This window comes from Leptonotus elevatus, chromosome 14, assembly GCF_054856555.1.
Source record: "Leptonotus elevatus isolate MCC_2025b chromosome 14, RoL_Lele_1.0, whole genome shotgun sequence".
NCBI lineage: Eukaryota > Metazoa > Chordata > Actinopteri > Syngnathiformes > Syngnathidae > Leptonotus > Leptonotus elevatus.
Window position 1 is genome coordinate 7,506,343 of NC_141252.1, and position 15,108 is coordinate 7,521,450.

Here is a 15,108-nt window from a genome sequence, read left to right on the forward strand (position 1 = left end):
ACAGAACGTGGTTACTGATATTATCTTCCATTTCAGGCTGTGTGACGAGCAACTGTCATCCCAGAGTCACTACGATTTTGGCCTCCGAGCTCTCAAGAGCGTGCTGATAAGCGCTGGTAATGTGAAGCGAGAACGCATCCAGAAGATCAAAAGGGAGAAGTTTGAACGCGGGGAGGTCGTTGATGAGAACGAGATTGCAGAGAACCTCCCTGAACAAGAGGTAAGGGGATTTTTTTTTTTGGTATGACTTTTCCAGATAAAGTATAATCATAATGTAACTAAGGTATGAACCCAGAGCTGATGTCAGTCTGCCATTTGCCCCTGCTCCTGTAGATTCTGATTCAGAGTGTGTGTGAGACCATGGTTCCCAAGCTGGTGGCAGAGGACATTCCTCTTCTGTTCAGCCTGCTGGCCGACGTCTTCCCTGGTGTGCAGTACATGCGTGGCGAGATGACTGCGCTGAGGGAGGAGCTAAAGAAGGTCTGCAAGGAGATGTACCTCACATATGGCGACGGTGACGACGTAGGCAGCATGTGGGTGGAGAAGGTAAGTGCAAAGAACATGCAAAATGTATTACAAAAAACTTAAATAAAAATTGTGCCTAAATGACAACAGTTCAAAAATAAATAAATACAAATGTATTGTGCTTAAGTTAAATACAACTTTTTGAGTCACTTCACTAGCACGTCAACAGATTGATGGAAGAAAAATACCATGGGCTGTAACATCATTACATGACGCACTTCCAACTTCCTGTTGTGTCTTCTGAAAATGTGTCATTCAAACATCTTTTTAGGTGCTGCAGCTGTATCAGATCACACAGATCAACCACGGTCTCATGATGGTGGGACCTTCAGGGAGTGGCAAGACCATGGCTTGGAGGGTGCTACTCAAAGCCCTGGAAAGGCTAGAAGGTATTGAGGGGGTGGCTCACATCATTGACCCCAAAGCCATCAGCAAAGACCACCTGTATGGAACCCTGGACCCCAACACCCGCGAATGGACTGATGGCTTGTTTACGCACATCCTCAGGAAGTGAGTGTCTGCTCATGATTAAAGGTTTGGTTGGGTCGTCTTGGTGTAATTTAGCAAAGCAATGACTAGATTACCCATTTCACCACATCTGTGCCACTAATGTGAACTACACAAAAGTCAATCAGCCAGTCTCTTAATGATCATGTCAAATGCCATGTCAAGGGGTTGTTTACTAGAGATCATTTGAGCTTTTACCACCCGGAAATGATGATGATTAGGTCTTGAGTGGTTTTAAGCATCTTCCTTTGAAATCCAGGATCATTGACAACGTGAGAGGTGAGCTGCAGAAGCGCCAATGGATCATCTTTGATGGCGACGTCGACCCAGAGTGGGTTGAAAATCTCAACTCTGTCTTGGATGACAATAAGCTGCTCACGCTGCCCAACGGAGAGCGTCTCAGCTTGCCGCCAAATGTAACAGCAGCCCCTCGTGTTTTTGTTATCCTCCAGTCAAATCAGGTGTTAACCATTCTCTGGTTCTCTCAAGGTGCGTGTTATGTTTGAGGTCCAGGACCTGAAGTACGCCACCCTGGCCACAGTCTCCCGCTGTGGTATGGTGTGGTTCAGTGAGGATGTGCTTAGCACGGACATGATCTTCAACAACTTCCTGGCGCGCTTCCGCAGCATCCCGCTGGACGAGGGAGAGGATGAGGCTCAGCGAAATAGGAAGGGCACCGAGGACGAAGAAGAGACTGCTTCGCCGATGTTGCAGGTAATGCCGTGTGAGATGTGACTCGTCCGCAGTGTGATAAGAGCGCTTCACTGACACCCTCCTTATCTGTGACGCGCTAGATCCAGCGAGATGCCGCCACCATCCTACAGCCATACTTCACCTCCACCGGTCTGGTCATCAAGGCCTTGGAGCACGCCTCTAAGATGGAGCACATCATGGACTTTACCCGCCTGCGCTGCTTGGGTTCTCTATGTTCTATGCTGCATCAGGCTTGCCGCAATGTGGCGCTTTACAACAACAACCACCCCGACTTCCCAATGCCCATTGAGCAACTTGAGAGATACATGCAGGTTACCAATCAATTTGAACATTCGTCAATGTGGAATATGATGTTAAACTATAATCGTCTTAAGGCTGAATTTACACTTGCATGGTTCAATCCTACCAGTGTTGCAGCTTGTGCTTTTACTTGGACCAGCTTTTACAACAATATGAAAGTCATCTTAACTTTTTTTGATGTTTATCAACAGAGATATCTGATCTACGCCGTTCTCTGGTCGTTCTCCGGCGATGGACGGCTCAAGATGAGAGCTGAGCTTGGGGAATATATCCGTCGCATTACCACTGTGCCCCTCCCCACCGCTCCCAACATTCCCATCATCGACTATGAGGTAAAGTCTCGAATCACCGTAGGTGTCCACCCCTGATATAGAAAAGCCATGTTTTTATCTGAAATTCTTCTTTTTTTCCTGCTCAGGTTTCTATCACAGGTGAGTGGCAGTCTTGGCAGGTTAAGGTGCCCCAGATTGAGGTAGAAACCCACAAGGTGGCCTCGCCGGATGTGGTGGTTCCAACCTTGGACACCGTTCGCCATGAGGCTTTGCTGTACACCTGGCTGGCTGAACACAAGCCGCTAGTGCTGTGTGGCCCCCCTGGCTCTGGAAAGACCATGACACTGTTCAGCGCCCTCAGGGCCTTGCCTGATATGGAGGTGAGAGACAATACCAATACAGTGAACACTTGCATACTTTATTTGCTGTTCAAATGTTAACTTGCTTATTGGTTGGTTTTCTTAGTGGGAGAACTTGTCCTATTTTATACGCTGAAAAAACGTACCTTTTTCGCTCTTTTGTGTTTAGGCCAAAGATGTATCTAATATGAAAATATTCTATGGCATCATCTTGTGGCATTTGGGGCCAATAACCTATACTGAAGTGAAGGGAAGGAACTTAGTCAGCCAGAAAGTGTTTTGTGAGCTCTTGTGGCATCAATGACTTAATTTTCGCTTTTTGCGGCACGGCATTGTCCCAAACTTTCACAGATAGCATGGGTGCACCGTGCACTGTATTTAAATGTTAGGCAAATTAATCTTCCATAAAATGGACATTAAGCAACATTATTTTATTGTTTTTTGCCAGGTTGTGGGTCTGAACTTCTCCAGTGCCACCACCCCAGAATTGTTGCTCAAAACCTTTGACCACTACTGTGAGTACCGTCGCACTCCCAACGGTGTGGTCCTTGCACCCGTGCAGCTCGGCAAGTGGTTAGTGTTGTTCTGTGACGAGATCAATCTTCCCGACATGGACAAGTACGGCACACAGAGAGTCATCTCCTTCCTCCGACAGGTACGAAGAGCTATTTACAAACAAGGTGACGCAGCAGCAGGTTTGGTATCTATTGCTATGTTAACAGCCCTGGTGTCTCTTTTTATTTGTACAGATGGTGGAACATGGAGGGTTCTACCGCACCTCAGACCAGACTTGGGTTAAACTAGAGAGGATCCAATTCGTGGGTGCTTGTAATCCTCCTACTGATCCGGGCAGAAAGCCCCTCACACACAGGTGGGACTTATGAGTCTCTTTTGCACAGTGGCACTTTGACTTACAGGTGGGGCTTGACCGATATGATTATTCATATTTTTGTTTGGCGGGGGTAATTCAGATATTTGTCAGGAAAGAAATTATCCTTTGTCCTTTTGTATTTAACTTACAACAGAGGGTAATTTTCAAGTACAAAAACATGCAAAACAGTATGAACTGATGAATTTACCGTAACTTTATATTTAGGCCATAAATGTATGCCGTACATGCTAAATAGTAAATTAAGTTACTGGAAAAACATTTATGCATGATGCCCTTTAACGTTAAACCAGCCTTTTTCTACTCTATTTTTTTGGTTGCATTTGAAGTATGTGATGTAGTGTGTGTTCAATTGAAAGCCATCATTTGGTGTGTACAATACAATGGCATTTTTCATGTGTGTCCTTTTTATAGATTCCTGCGTCACGTTCCTATTGTGTACGTCGATTACCCTGGCCCAGCCTCTCTCACTCAGATTTATGGCACTTTCAACCGTGCCATGCTGCGCCTCATCCCCTCTTTGCGAACCTATGCTGAACCTCTTACTGCTGCCATGGTTGAGTTCTACATCATGTCCCAGGTAAGCTAGAATATACTGGACACCTGCTTAACCAGCATCATATAAACCCCTAATGTTTACCTTGTTGGATTTGTCTGCTTTCAGGAGCGTTTCACCCAGGACACACAACCTCATTATATCTACTCTCCCAGAGAGATGTCCCGCTGGGTGAGGGGAATCTTTGAGGCCTTGCGACCTCTCGAGACCCTCCCAGTGGAGGGACTTATCCGCATTTGGGCTCATGAGGCTCTCCGCCTCTTCCAGGATAGGTTAGCACAAGCTGATGTTATCTTGAATTTATCATGTTTTTTATCTTTCATTTCTTTCAGTCAGTTCTGTACCTTTTTCATGTCATAATTGTGGGTGTTATTCCGCTCATTTGTTTCTAGGCTGGTCGGTGATGATGAGAGAAGGTGGACAGATGAAAATATCGACGTAGTTGCGCTCAAACACTTCCCCAACATTGACAAGGCGAAGGCTCTCAACAGACCCATACTCTACAGTAACTGGCTCTCAAAGGTAAGCTAAATAGTAGTCGTAGCACTCTGGATTGAACATTCAAAAATAACCGAAATGTGTACAAATAATTTGGTCTTTTGTTTGAATGTAGGACTATATCCCAGTGGAGCAGGAGGAGCTGAGGGACTATGTGAAGGCCCGTCTTAAGGTCTTCTACGAGGAGGAGCTGGACGTCCCGCTTGTACTGTTCAATGAGGTGTTGGACCATGTTCTGAGAATTGATCGGTAAGTGACCACCAGTATGAGGTAGATTTTATTGTACAGTGGTTAAATGAGGAATTCTCAAATCTAAATTTCCTCTTTTAGAATCTTCCGCCAGCCACAGGGACATCTCCTGTTGATTGGTGTGAGTGGAGCAGGGAAGACGACTTTGTCTCGCTTTGTTGCCTGGATGAATGGGCTTAGCGTTTACCAAATCAAGGTTGGTACAAATTTTTTTTTTATTACAGCAGCCATACAGATATAATTGTGTTCTTATGAACAATTTTTGTGGCTATTCAGGTACATAGGAAATATACCGGTGAGGACTTCGATGAGGATCTGCGTACTGTGCTGCGACGCTCCGGTTGCAAGAATGAAAAGATCGCCTTTATCATGGATGAGTCCAATGTGTTGGATTCTGGCTTCCTTGAGAGAATGAACACCCTGCTAGCCAATGGAGAGGTAGCATTCCTCACCATTTTGCACCTGTGATGATTTTCCCAAGTTGTGTTTAAGAATTCCCTAACGTGATGAAATCCACAGGTTCCTGGTTTGTTTGAGGGGGATGAATATGCCACCCTGATGACGCAGTGCAAGGAGGGCGCCCAGAAGGAGGGGCTGATGCTGGACACCCATGAGGAGCTGTACAAGTGGTTTACCAGCCAGGTTATAAGGAATCTCCATGTTGTTTTCACCATGAACCCCTCGTCGGAGGGCCTGAAGGACAGGGCTGCCACATCTCCAGCCCTCTTCAACAGGTAAACGGATTCAAAATTATTTGAACTAGACTAGGCAGAGACACTTGGTTGTTAAATGACAGCTATTTGCTCAAGGTGTGTGCTGAACTGGTTTGGAGACTGGTCCACTGAGGCTCTTTACCAAGTGGGCAAGGAGTTCACCAGCAAAATGGATTTGGAGAAGCCCAACTACAAGGTGCCAGACTACATGCCCATCGTCTATGACAAACTTCCTCAGCCGCCGTCTCACAGGGAGGCTATCGTCAATGGCTGCGTGTTTGTACACCAGACCCTTCATCAGGTAAACATATACAGAATTTATCGGGAAAAAGATCAAAATTGAATTCAATCATGCCTTGCTTTGAATATTTTCAGTACATATGTGCACCACATATGGCCATCCCTGAATATATTGCATTACTCCATTTGTGTTGTAGCACCTCCTACTGTCCCAAATTCACACACAAGTCAAAGATGTGGTTGTCTCGTTCGCTGAATTAACGTAAAAGTTGCACCTTGTGTCATAAAGTGTATAAATACAAGTCTACACTTGTCACAGGCAAACAACCGTTTGGCTAAGCGAGGCGGTCACACCATGGCCATCACTCCTCGCCACTACTTGGACTTCATCAACCAGTATGCCAGCTTGTTCAACGAGAAGCGCAGTGAGCTGGAGGAGCAGCAGATGCACCTCAACGTCGGTCTTCGCAAGATCAAGGAAACAGTCGATCAGGTACAAAGTCTGTCACATTTAACCATTTGGTACGCTTATAGCTACACAATGGTAATTATGTCTCTTCATTTGAAGGTGGAGGAGCTTCGTCGTGACCTTAGAATCAAGAGCCAGGAGCTGGAGGCAAAGAATGACGCTGCCAATGACAAGCTGAAAAAAATGATTAAAGACCAGCAGGAGGCTGAGAAGAAAAAGGTAACATTAACCATTTTAACTTATTTCTTTTTACATGACATCACTTTTAATGTCTGTATTGAAAAGCACAATTCCTGAGACTGCGGTGACTCTGATTCTAGGTGATGAGCCAGGAGATCCAGGAAGCTGTGTACAAGCAGCAGGAGGTGATCAAGGATAAGCAACTGAGTGTCAAAGAGGACTTGGACCAGGTGGAGCCAGCTGTCATCGAGGCTCAGAATGGTATGTGTGCTTCACCTCGTCCCTGTAGATTTATATTGAGGTTTCTCATATATATATATATATATTTTGGCTACATTTGGAAGTTTGGTACCTTACCTAATGTCCAAATTTTGTGAACAGTGACTGAATTTAAGGCGGTTCTGACTCTGACATATGAGGTTTTGAGGCAATAAAGTCATGCAGTGACATAAGAATACGGCATCATGTGGTACAAGGGGGCCCGCTCAGTTAGCACATTTCTTACAGTTTTTCTTTTGATTTTTCCATATTTATGGCTTAGTGTTTATAATTATAATATATTAAAAAAAATATGTACGGTTATTTTGTTAGTGATCAAAATAACTTTTCCATCAAATCAAAAATTATAAGTATATATATATATATATATATATATATATATATATATAGAGAGAGAGAAATGGTTGTCTCATCTCAATTTTCTTAGAAATTTGCGTCAATGTGAAATCTGGGCCTGTTTAGTTGAACATAAAGCTACCATACTGTATTGGATGAATGGCAATAGGTGGCCACACAGGTTAATTGTACCTTCTGCAATCTATTTGAAGAGCAATTTATTGTTCTGCCTCTCGCTATATTTACATCGCTTCCATAGCTGGATGTACAAAGATACATTATTTGCAGGAATTTATAGTTTTTAGACCTGTAGTTGACAATTTCACACAGTACGCAGTAGTTAATTACTGCTCTGATGGTTATCCTTTCCTTTAACTTAATCTACACTTACTGTTCATATGATGTTGCTAGCCGTTAAGTCCATTAAGAAGCAGCACCTAGTGGAGGTGCGTTCCATGGCCAACCCACCTGCGGCAGTCAAGCTGGCCCTGGAGTCCATCTGCTTGCTCCTGGGCGAGAGCACCACCGACTGGAAGCAGATCCGCTCCATCATCATGAAGGAGAATTTCATCCCCACTATTGTTAACTTCTCTGCCGATGAGATCAGGTGAAAGAAGCTATTATTTGAAACTGTTCACTAAAGAGTGTATTTTTTGTTCCTCCCCTTTTTTCTTGTCCCATCTCCCCTCCAATATCCTCCCAAATGTTGCTTTTTCACCACCTCTTTCAAACACACCTGTCATCTAACTAGCGGTGAGCTCAATTAAACGGCAGCATCTAGTAGAAATGCGGACTATGACCAATCCCCCGGCTGCAGTCAAACTGGCCCTGGAGTCTATCTGCCTTTTGCTTGGCGAGGAAACCAGTGACTGGAAAAAAATCAGACAAGTTATTATCAGGGACAATTTCATCAGCAGCATAGTCAACTTTTCCTCTGAGGAAATGAGGTACCGACAAGTGTCCTTGCTTCTGTCCACTCTTTGTCAGATGGACATGCAAATCAGTGAATCAGCACGCCAATCAAGTGACACCTGAAAACAATTATATAATAGATGAACAATTTAGATAACTTGCTTGTCTTTGCTAATGGTTGTCATGCTCCTACTCCTCTCCTTTAATTCATGTAAAAAAGAAATTCTGTGATTGATTGCCATATATCCTCAAATAGTGGTCTCCGCTCATATATTCTATGCTTACTTGATGTCTTAGCGTTTCGCCATCTCGCAGCATTTTTTTTTTAAGGAACATTAAAAATCGTACAACAAACAAAATTGACATCCACTTGGTGTTAGAGCTATGCAGCAATTGCAAATCTAATAGACATGTCATCTTGCCAGTGATTGGACGTATGAGTTTCAGTCGCACCGTTTCAGCAGATGTGTCACTCAAAAGGGACATCAATGGGGAAAAAAATTCAGGATGGGACAATTTGTTCAGGCCCTAACTATTTCATTGTATAAACTAACAAAATAATGTGAATAGAAATGGCTTTTGTGTTGCGGTTTGACATTCAGTCTTTAATCACTGGACATCTATGGCAGTTCACCCACATGTAAAGGTTCTTTCTGCCTGAAGAAACACCACTGGCCACTATTTCTGGAAATACTGAAACTTGCTTACTCTAATTTGGGGTACTTGAGTCTAAAACCAGCCGGCTTTTCTCTAGTGACTCCATCCGTGAAAAGATGAAGAAGAACTACATGTCCAACCCGGGCTACAATTACGACCAAGTCAACAGGGCCTCCCTGGCTTGTGGACCTATGGTGAAATGGGCTATAGCTCAGGTAACTAAACGGACAAACAAATATAAAAAAATAAAGGTACATTTGAAAATAAAAATTTACTGATGACTGCTGTCTTTTCTTTAGCTCAACTTTGCTGACATGTTGAAACGTGTGGAGCCCCTGCGCAATGAGCTTCAGAAGCTCGAAGACGACGCCACGGACAACAAGACGAAGGCGGAAACGGTGGAGCAGATGATCAGGGACCTGGAGTCTAGCATTGCTCGCTACAAGGAGGAATACGCCGTCCTGATCTCAGAAGCCCAGGCCATCAAGGCTGAGATGGCTGCAGTCGAGGCCAAGGTTAACAGCCTTCTAAATCTGTATTGCCATCCTTCCTTGTCTGCCCATTGGGTTCCTTGATGTATTTGTTTTTTTAAATCCTGTAGGTGAACCGCAGCACAGCCCTCCTGATGAGTCTGTCAGCGGAGAGGGAGCGCTGGGAGAAGACCAGCGAGACGTTCAAGAACCAGATGTCTACCATTGCCGGAGATTGTCTGCTCTCTGCGGCCTTCATCACGTACGCCGGCTACTTTGAGCAACAGATGAGACAGAACCTGTTTACCACTTGGTCTCATCACCTGCAGCAAGCCAATATACAGGTATGGTAAAAACTTGAGGTATTTGGTACATTTTCAGGATGACCCTCAAATACACTGACTTGAGTATTCAAATATGTATGGAAGGTCAAATTTAGTTCATTTTAGGCTCATCTGGAAGTTTCACCCAAAATCAATAAATATGTGTACTAGTGAACATGCTAGCTGGTTAATCAATAGTCTTGATTTAAGGTACATTTCTTTCTCAGTTCCGTACCGACATTGCCAGGACGGAGTACCTCTCCAACGCAGACGAGAGGCTCCGCTGGCAGGCCAACTCTCTTCCAGCGGATGACCTCTGTACAGAAAATGCCATCATGCTCAAGAGGTTCAACAGGTCGGTATACATTACCATTTTCTCCTCATAATTTAAATCAGGAGTGGACAAAGTAGACTTCTAGCAATACATTCAAAAAATTTGAATTGGTGAATTTAAAATGTAGTATGTTTTTTTTAATCATGTATCTCGTTGTATAATTGTTTATTAAAATAAGTTACATAACATAGGATACAATGTCACTTTTTTTTTTTAAACCACACCACATGTATAAATGGTGTGGCCTATTCTGTTTAAAAAAATCAAACGTGTCCCTTAGGCTCAAACATTTGTCCACCGCTGTTTTATAACAATGAATGTTTTAACTCATAATGGCTTCCTCAAGGTATCCATTGATCATCGACCCGTCTGGCCAAGCCACCGAGTTCATTATGAACGAGTACAAAGATCGCAAGATCACCCGCACAAGCTTCTTGGACGACGCCTTCAGGAAGAACCTGGAGAGCGCCCTGCGATTCGGAAACCCACTGCTGGTTCAGGTATTACCAGTGGCTCATTTATCAGACTTCGGTGCAGGCAGCCCTAGTGGGCACTGGTAAGATTGTATAGCTACTAATTTTATTTATTTATTAACTTTTTTATTTATTTCTGAAGGACGTGGAGAGTTACGACCCCATCCTGAACCCAGTGTTGAACAGAGAGGTCCGCCGAACCGGAGGCCGTGTCCTCATCACTTTGGGAGACCAGGATATCGATCTGTCACCTTCGTTTGTCATCTTCCTCTCCACGCGAGACCCTACGGTGAGGAGGCTAAATACCATCATTAGCTAAACATTGATAGGCCATGAAGACAGACTCACTGGTGTTTTTTCTTAACACAGGTCGAGTTCCCGCCAGACTTGTGTTCTCGTGTGACATTCGTCAACTTCACGGTGACTCGCAGCAGCCTGCAGAGCCAGTGTCTCAACGAGGTGCTGAAAGCAGAGAGGCCCGACGTAGACGAGAAACGCTCAGACCTCCTCAAGCTGCAGGGTGCGAGACACAAACATGACATAATGACATTAAGAAACAACCAGGGATGCCGAAACACATACTAATCCAAATCTGTCTTGGCTATTTAGGTGAGTTCCAGCTGCGTTTGCGACAGCTGGAGAAATCCCTACTGCAGGCCCTGAATGAGGTAAAGGGACGAATCCTCGACGACGACACCATCATCACCACGTTAGAGAACCTGAAGAAGGAGGCTGCCGAGGTGACAAGGAAGGTTGAAGAGACGGACATCATCATGGCCGAGGTGGAGACCGTGTCGCAGCAGTACCTCTCCCTGTCTTCTGCTTGCAGCAGCATCTATTTCACCATGGAGGCTCTCAACCAGGTCTGAACATGGCTGTTACATTCTGATTTAGATGCATTAGCCATTTAAAGTATTTTTCCCGTGTTTTTGTCACTAGATAGTGAGTAATTACAGTGTATGTAACTCATCAGACAGCTGTAGTGTACCATTAAAACAAAAAAAATTTGGGATTTATTTTATTTTTATTTATTTTTTCAGATCCACTTCCTGTACCAGTATTCTCTTCACTTTTTCTTGGACACCTACCACACTGTACTGTATGAGAACACCAACCTCAAGAACATCAGCGACCACTCGCAAAGACTCGCTGTCATCACTAAGGACCTCTTCCAGGCATGACATAGAGAAATTGAACAGTTTGACAAGAACAAATAACTTATTTTATTTTATTTTTGCATGGACTCTGTTTCTTTGTAGGTGGCTTTCAACAGGATTGCTAGAGGAATGCTGCACCAAGACCACATCACGTTTGCCATGCTACTCGCTAAGATCAGCCTCAAGGGAATGACCAGGTCAGTAATAATTACATAAACTTCTAGAGTGCCCCATCTTAGCTATTTCAAGTTACAAGTTTTGTTTTTGTTGCGAACCTAAATTTACATTGACGGGAGTTTCAGATCATCTATTGCTTGAGTGAAGTGGGAGGGAAAAAAAAAAAGGATTGTCGCACATTTGATGTGACCCCCCCCCCCCCCCCCCCCATTTTATCTTTATATAGAGTGGTATTTGGGGGTGCTGTAATGGATCGATGGAATTTGTGTTCCTTCAGTAATGAATATTGATATGAATTATCAGTAAAACCTGGTCACATTCTCAATTCAATTTGTAATTAAATCTAACTGATCCTAATCTGTGGTCTTTTTAGCGAGCCCGCATACGATGCAGAGTTCCAGCACTTCCTCCGTGGTAAGGAGATTGTGCTTACTGGCACATCCCTGCCCAAAGTGAAGGGTCTGGTCACAGAGCAGAGTGAGGCCATGGTCCGCCTCGGTCGCCTGCCAGCATTCAAGGACTTGGTGGCTAAAATTCAGTCTGATGAGGTGAGGAATATGAAACGCTTTTTGGTGTGTGTGTTTTAAATGAACTACTCTTAACTAATGATGCGTTTACGTGCGTTTTGTCACCTCAGGAAATCTTCATGTGGCTGGAGAGTAACACTCCGGAGCTAGCTGTTCCTTACCTGTGGTCTGAGGAAAATCCATCCAGTAAATATTTCAACTCAAGCCATGGTCCACATGAGCTACTCTGCACACGCTCATCTGCTTCTCCTCCTCAGCGCCCATCGGCCAAGCGGTGCACCAGCTGCTGTTGATCCAGACGTTCCGCCCGGACCGTCTGCTGGCCATGTCACACATCTTTGTGGCAAAGGTGCTGGGAGAGACCTTTATGAGCATCATCGAGCAGCCCCTTGATCTGGCTAACAATGTGGATAGTGAGGTACTGATGTTTTCCAAGCAGAAGAGGCGGTTACTAGTCGGTAGTGCTGACTTTCTTGTCACCTCGTGCGTGCAGGTGAAGCCCAGTACGCCAGTGCTCATGTGTTCTGTCCCGGGTTATGATGCCAGCGGCCTGGTCCGAGATTTGGCTGCCGAGCAGAACAAACAAATCACTTCCATCTCCATCGGTAAGAACAACACATATTTATGGTCTTATTGAAAAATAAAGCCATTTTTAGGGGTTGGTGTGCTCTGTGTGTGGCTTCTACTTACAGTAGCAGAACCCACATGAATTTTAGCTGTCACTTGAAAGTGGCTTTGGATCGTCACTCAGCCTAGCAACTTGGTGATATGTTGTAAAAATTGTAGGCAAATAACCAAAGATTTCTTGGTTGTGTAATTTTATATTTGATGGGTGGACCGGCACTCCAGAAGAGAACGACTGTTTCAATACAATGAACAACTCTATTTCCATAGTGTGTCCCTTTTTTAAAGCATAGTCGCCGATTGCAACCTTCCATCATCCACAGGTTCGGCCGAGGGCTTCAACAAGGCCGACAGAGACATTAACACCGCCGTTAAGTCGGGCAGGTGGGTGATGTTGGAGAACGTCCACCTGGCCCCTGGCTGGCTGATGCAGCTGGAGAAGAAACTCCACTCCATGCAGCCTCACGCCAGCTTCAGGCTCTTCTTGACCATGGAGATCAATCCTAAGGTATCAGACTTCCCTCGCAGTGTGGGATACGCTAGCTTTTTAGTCGATTCAGTTTTCGGTGTAGAATTTCATTTTTGTTTGTTTGTTTGTGGGAGGGTGGACATGTTCATACTTACTAGTTTGCTGTCTAAGAAAGAATAAGAGGTCATCTATAGGAAGCTGAGCTACTGTACATTGTATGCCACAACTCTTCCAAGCAGCGCTATTCTGCATGGAAACCGGAGTAAAATAACAATTTATCTATTTTCAGCATAGTTAAGAAAAAAAATCTTGTGTAGTGGTGTAAAAATATGAAAAAGGCACATTCAGTTATCACCTTGCGTGTTTTTTGTTTATTTAGATTCTAGAAATGTTTTCCATACAAATGTTTAATGTGATATGTGTATTTAATTCCGTGTTAATTTAATTATTGACTATGACGTGTATATATAGAAATACCAATTTTTATAAAAATTTTACCGTAATTAAATTAATTGGTTATCTTAATGTAACTCTCCTTACTAGACACAACAGGGATGTCCATACATTCATTCTTTCCTCCCTCAGGTTCCAGTGAATCTGCTACGTGCTGGTCGTATCTTTGTGTTCGAACCCCCTCCTGGTGTAAAGGCCAACATGTTGCGCACCTTCAGCAGCATCCCCGTTGCACGCATGTGCAAGGTACAGAGTACATGCATTAAGTCTTCACTTATTAAACACACAACATCCACACTTTCCTGCCCATTTGATTGTATTTTTCCCCATTTTACATTTTTTCCTTCTGTGTTTGTTTGTACAGGCTCCCAATGAGCGTGCCCGTCTGTACTTCCTGCTGGCCTGGTTCCACGCCGTCATCCAGGAGCGTCTGCGCTATGCGCCGCTGGGCTGGTCCAAAAAGTACGAGTTTGGAGAATCCGATCTGCGCTCGGCCTGCGATACCGTCGACACCTGGCTCGATGACACCGCTAAGGTTTGTTGGAAACAATTTTTGTTCCAGGGTTCAGGGGCATCCTAAATTTTATGAAAAAAATTAAATTGGAAAAACAGGTTATAATGCTCATTTAATATGGTCACAGTAATAAAGTGAACCCATGATATTCATGGTGTCGCGAAGATCTGCGAGTAATTGACGACCACCAAAAAGGTTTGTAATTGCCTGTAGATGCCACCAGATGGCGACAAAACACAACTCCTTGCCCACAAGATGGCGCCAGAGAAATAGTTTTGTGTTTATCTATGGCTTGCAACGCAAATGCAGATTAAAAGTAACAATTTTCATGAGCTTTGAGAGCTAAAGGCGGCTGCAACAAAAGGTTTGGTGGACCAAATCAAATGGTCTCACAGGCCTAGCTTCTCCACCCCTGGCCTAAACTGACATTGCTACAACTGCAGGGTCGTCAGAACATCGCCCCTGACAAGATCCCCTGGGCTGCGCTAAAGACCCTCATGGCTCAATCAATCTACGGCGGCCGCATCGACAACGAGTTTGACCAGCGTCTGCTTAACACTTTCCTGGATCGCATTTTCACCAAGAGAAGTTTCGACAGCGAATTCAAACTGGCGCTCAAAGTGGACGGGCACAAAGACATCAAGATGCCCGACGGCATTCGGTCAGTAGCTGTGCCCACATTTCTGAACTGTCTCAGCCAGTTAATGGTGTGTGATTTTATTTTATTTTTTTTACTTTCCCCCTACAGGCGTGAGGAGTTCATGCACTGGGTGGAGATGCTTCCTGACACACAGACTCCATCTTGGCTGGGGTTGCCTAGCAATGCAGAAAAAGTCTTGCTCACCACTCAGGGTATGCCGCCAGCAATCTTCTTTAATCACTTGATCTATTGACCTTTTCACCATGTCACATGTACTTTTGGGTGTCAGTTG

At 44.3% G+C, this 15,108-nt stretch overlaps 1 protein-coding gene across 1 annotated transcript in view; it reads left to right on the forward strand.

The window, feature by feature from the left end:
* dync1h1 (dynein, cytoplasmic 1, heavy chain 1) overlaps window positions 1-15,108 on the forward strand; it is a 33,872-nt gene that overhangs the window by 14,297 nt on the left and 4,467 nt on the right. Inside the window, exons 31-71 of the mRNA XM_086094030.1 lie at window positions 37-220; window positions 334-546; window positions 797-1,035; window positions 1,292-1,448; window positions 1,522-1,746; window positions 1,827-2,057; window positions 2,238-2,378; window positions 2,465-2,698; window positions 3,126-3,332; window positions 3,427-3,548; window positions 3,981-4,146; window positions 4,231-4,394; window positions 4,515-4,644; window positions 4,736-4,869; window positions 4,951-5,065; window positions 5,146-5,307; window positions 5,389-5,603; window positions 5,679-5,883; window positions 6,142-6,315; window positions 6,391-6,510; window positions 6,612-6,732; window positions 7,498-7,693; window positions 8,753-8,870; window positions 8,955-9,170; window positions 9,257-9,469; window positions 9,676-9,803; window positions 10,129-10,282; window positions 10,398-10,544; window positions 10,625-10,775; window positions 10,865-11,118; window positions 11,296-11,430; window positions 11,515-11,609; window positions 11,963-12,137; window positions 12,227-12,302; window positions 12,374-12,534; window positions 12,610-12,721; window positions 13,064-13,248; window positions 13,795-13,908; window positions 14,027-14,197; window positions 14,620-14,837; window positions 14,925-15,028. Of these exons, the coding sequence (XP_085950156.1) occupies window positions 37-220; window positions 334-546; window positions 797-1,035; window positions 1,292-1,448; window positions 1,522-1,746; window positions 1,827-2,057; window positions 2,238-2,378; window positions 2,465-2,698; window positions 3,126-3,332; window positions 3,427-3,548; window positions 3,981-4,146; window positions 4,231-4,394; window positions 4,515-4,644; window positions 4,736-4,869; window positions 4,951-5,065; window positions 5,146-5,307; window positions 5,389-5,603; window positions 5,679-5,883; window positions 6,142-6,315; window positions 6,391-6,510; window positions 6,612-6,732; window positions 7,498-7,693; window positions 8,753-8,870; window positions 8,955-9,170; window positions 9,257-9,469; window positions 9,676-9,803; window positions 10,129-10,282; window positions 10,398-10,544; window positions 10,625-10,775; window positions 10,865-11,118; window positions 11,296-11,430; window positions 11,515-11,609; window positions 11,963-12,137; window positions 12,227-12,302; window positions 12,374-12,534; window positions 12,610-12,721; window positions 13,064-13,248; window positions 13,795-13,908; window positions 14,027-14,197; window positions 14,620-14,837; window positions 14,925-15,028 (6,782 nt within the window). The remainder of the gene's footprint in view (window positions 1-36; window positions 221-333; window positions 547-796; window positions 1,036-1,291; window positions 1,449-1,521; window positions 1,747-1,826; window positions 2,058-2,237; window positions 2,379-2,464; window positions 2,699-3,125; window positions 3,333-3,426; window positions 3,549-3,980; window positions 4,147-4,230; window positions 4,395-4,514; window positions 4,645-4,735; window positions 4,870-4,950; window positions 5,066-5,145; window positions 5,308-5,388; window positions 5,604-5,678; window positions 5,884-6,141; window positions 6,316-6,390; window positions 6,511-6,611; window positions 6,733-7,497; window positions 7,694-8,752; window positions 8,871-8,954; window positions 9,171-9,256; window positions 9,470-9,675; window positions 9,804-10,128; window positions 10,283-10,397; window positions 10,545-10,624; window positions 10,776-10,864; window positions 11,119-11,295; window positions 11,431-11,514; window positions 11,610-11,962; window positions 12,138-12,226; window positions 12,303-12,373; window positions 12,535-12,609; window positions 12,722-13,063; window positions 13,249-13,794; window positions 13,909-14,026; window positions 14,198-14,619; window positions 14,838-14,924; window positions 15,029-15,108) is intronic.